Raw genomic sequence first — 3773 nt, forward strand, 5'->3', positions numbered from 1 at the left:
TTTTGGAAAGTTAAAATTTTTACCCACTGCCTTATATTTTTTTTCGGCAGGTTCCCGCCAGTGACCTGTCCGCGGAGGTCAAGGACCTTGCGCCCTTCACGATGTACGAGGTGACGGTGACCGCGTACAACAAGCACGGCTCCTCGCTCCCCTCGGACGCCATCCGCTCGCTCACCCTGTCGCCGCGGTCCGCGCCCAAGCCCACGTCCATCGCTCGCTCGCCCAAGATCCCCGACATCAAGAGCTGCTGCGTGGCCAAGAACATCTCGCGCGGCGGCTGCGTGGACAAGCTGTGCGACCCCGCCCGCCACACCACGGTGCAGGTGCCCGACCTCATGATCTGCGCGCCCTGGGCCGCGTCCGCCTTCAGCTGCCTGGCCAACGGCATGGACCACACCAACTGCTGCAAGGCGCGCGGCCTGCCCGACCTCTGCCAGGAGCTGTGCTCCGGCAACGTGACGCAGATCGACTTCACGTACTTCAAGTAAGCGGCCGGTGGTTGTTATATTGCCCCGTTGTGTGGTCGTCCCTGGTACTAACGCGTCCGGGCTCTGACAGGTGCGTGCAGTACATGGACTCGTACTCGAGCTGCCTCATGCAGGGCTACGGCGTGCTCCCCGGCGCGCCCACGGGCGTGTACGTCACAAACGAGGACACCAACTTCGCCATCGTTCACTGGGACCAGCCCAAGACGCTTGGAGAAACGGTGGGTTGGGGGTTGGGCGGGACGGGGAGGGGGGTGAGGAGGGGAGGGAAAGGGTTAATCTATGAGCGAGTAGGGCGGGGTGAATTAACTAACCCCAAAGCAGTCGATGCAGTGGTAGTGGAGACTACTTCGCCTCCCGGGGAGTCGATGGGACCGGGGCGGGAGCCGGGGTAGAGAGGAGGGTAACGGAGTCAAATTGAATTATACCTTCTGGCGATAAACCCGATTCGGAGAGGGGATCGGGCCCCTGTACCCTGTGTACTGCTACTGAGGAATGTGTTTCCCCCGCCCTGGCCGGCGCAACCCTCCCCTTCCCAAATTACAGAACTTGCAATTGGATTAACAGGTGAAGAAGTACTACATCAACTACCGCCAACTTGACTCCGACGACGGCCCCCAAGACTATTTCGTGAAGACGGCGACGCACGGGCCCTTCATCCTGGAGGGTCTCCAGTCGGATTCCCGCTACGAGGTGTTCCTGGAGGCCCTCAACGCCCACGGACCCGGCGAGCCGTCAATCCGGGTCCTCTTCAACACCAAGAGCCAGGTGAGGTTCCCAACGACCCGTCGTCACGGCGTGCCCACACGCACGTCCACGAGGCCGCTCATCCTGAACCAAACACGCCCCTCTTGGTGCAGCTCGAGGAGTCGCAGATCGAGGACGCGTCCGTGTACAACCTGACGGCCTGCTGCGTGAGCGCCGACCTCAGCCCCGCCTGCCTGCCCCTCTGCAGCTACGACGCCTCCATGAACGACATCCAGGCCCTCGGCGGCGTGTGCGCCTCTGAGTTTAGCAAGCTGCTCCGGTAAGTTGCTGGTGTGCTCGCGAGGGGTGCTTCACTTTCAGATATCAGTAGAAAAACGAAGAAAATAAAACAGCAAAAATTAAAACAATCTAGAAAAACTTGGTGTACGCTTGAACTTAGTGAAGTGCCCCTTGGGTGCTCGCGTGTCCCTCGCTTGTCGCTCGCACGTCGCTCACCCAGCTCGTCTCTCTGCTGCCACAGGTGCGGCGCGGGCGGCCGCAACCACGGGCCGTGCTGCGGGCGGCGCGGCGTGCCCCCGGAGTGCATGCCGCTGTGCTCGGGCGTCGTGGCGGACTCGCTCCTCGCCACGGCCACGCGCTGCATCCCCTTCATCGGCAACATCGTGCAGTGCTTCGAGGAGGGCACGGGGCTGCTGCCGGGCCCCGTGGGCAGCCTGCAGGCGCGGGACGTGACAGACGGCTCCGTCACGCTGTCGTGGGACGCCCCCGTCGAGTCCAACAACGCCAGCGAGTACATCGTGCACTTCTCCAAGGTGGACAACGCCACCTCGCCCACGCCCACCACACCTCTCACCAGGGTGAGTAGTAACCGGTACAGCACCGGCTGCCAGTGTGAGCGACCACGCGTCGGGCGTTCAGCAGCATGTTAACGGCTAAAATACGCATCGACAGAAAAATACGACGGACACGAGCATCACGCTGACGGGCCTGGACAAGGACGCGCACTACAACATCTTCGTGGTCGCCAAGAACCAGCACGGCACTTCCCTGCCCTCCGCGGTCATCTTGGTGAAGATCTCCAAGGCAGGTGAGTATCGGTGCGCGGCGCACCCACCTCGTACCGTCGGCCCTGGTCCCGCCCGCTCACTGCCGCCTTTGGCCCTGCCCAGACACGACCGTGAAGGGCGTGACGTCGCCGCCGCACTCCGTGGTGGTGTCGGGCCACTCCGCCACCTGGGTGGCCGTGTCCTGGCAGCCCCCGGAGGTCAGCCACCCGTCCGAGAAGCTCACCTACCGCCTGCACCACAAGGCGGCCGACGACCCCCAGTTCATGGTGGTGGAGACCACGGTCACGTCGCACGTCCTGGAGCAGCTCACGCCCAACACCAAGTACATCATGTTCGTGTCGGCCGTCTCCCAGGCGGGCGAGAGCCTCCCGTCCGAGACGCTGTTGGCCTGGACCGAACCCGCCCTGCCACCGCACGTGGAGGTGAGTGTTCGAAGCGAGCGCGCCTGACTCCGTCACCTCGCTCCAGTCCACTGACCCTTGACCCTTGCCCTCCCGCCCACAGCCACCCACGGTGCACCCGATGAACCTGGTGATCGAGGGCAGCAGCATGACGGTGCTGTGCATCGCCATGGGCACGCCCACGCCCACCATCTCGCTCTACCTGAGCGGGCGGCTGGTGCGCCAGAAGACCACGAGGCACATGGTGACCGTCATCAGCAACGTGACGCGCGACATGAACGAGATCTCGTGCTACGCGGACAACGGCTACGGCACGCCCATGCAGGCCTCCAAGCGCATCGTCATCAGCCGTGAGTGTTGCCGAGTGTGCGTGCGCTATTATTCGCCCATGTCGTGCCTCACGGTGCGGTTGTTCTTTCCCCCGCAGACGGCCCGACCATCACCGCCGCCGGCATCACCATGGCCGTCCTCGGCGACACGGTTGACCTGGAGTGCACCGTGGAGGCGCAGCCCGAGCCCAAGATGCTGTTCTGGAAGGACAAGTCCGGCTGGGCCCCGGTCATACAGGGCGGCCAGTACAACATCGCCGTCAACAGAGTCCGAGACGTAAGTGCACGGGGAAAAAAATGCTAAAAATAATTAGCTATGAAGCTTATTTAGCTGCATAGCTAAACAGAGCGGGGGAGGGGAGGTAGCGCCAGCGCCACTCAAACATGTTGCCTTGTGACCGCAGGAGGAGAGCAAGTGGACTATGAAACTGACCATCAACAAGATCAAGGATACCGACGAGGGCGACTACTTCTGTCACGCGGAGAACGCCTTCGGCCAGTCCACGCAGCCCGTGTCCGTGCGGATTCGAAATGTGGTAAGTGAAAGGGATGGCGAAATTAAAGGGCCCTCGCCTCGCGCACGACGACCGCTCACTTTCACCCTCTGTGCTCTGTCAGGCGGCGACCAACAACGTGACGCAGTGCTGCATGGAGCAGAACGTGTCCTCGTCGTGTATGGACGCGTGTTCCTTCTACCTCGACATCGATGCCATCATCGAGAAGCCTGCCTGCGTCAACGAGTTCGACAAGCTGATGAAATGCGCTGCTGGTACGGTACCCCCC

At 62.4% G+C, this 3773-nt stretch overlaps 1 protein-coding gene across 1 annotated transcript; it reads left to right on the top strand.

Annotated features, from left to right (window-relative positions):
• Positions 1-44: 44 nt before the first annotated feature.
• On the top strand, positions 45-3759 carry LOC113214804 (Ig-like and fibronectin type-III domain-containing protein 2; the record flags this gene model as incomplete). Its single annotated transcript, XM_052276842.1, is given in 11 exon segments — positions 45-484; positions 559-706; positions 1053-1253; positions 1346-1512; positions 1714-2050; positions 2145-2280; positions 2363-2682; positions 2765-3011; positions 3089-3267; positions 3395-3526; positions 3609-3759. Coding segments are annotated over 11 exon segments (2458 nt in total), but the record flags the coding sequence as incomplete, so codon positions are not given.
• Positions 3760-3773: the final 14 nt, after the last annotated feature.

The sequence above is a fragment of the Frankliniella occidentalis genome, unplaced genomic scaffold (assembly GCF_000697945.3).
Source record: "Frankliniella occidentalis isolate FOCC.00 unplaced genomic scaffold, Focc_3.1 Scaffold4682, whole genome shotgun sequence".
In the NCBI taxonomy this organism is placed as follows: domain Eukaryota; kingdom Metazoa; phylum Arthropoda; class Insecta; order Thysanoptera; family Thripidae; genus Frankliniella; species Frankliniella occidentalis.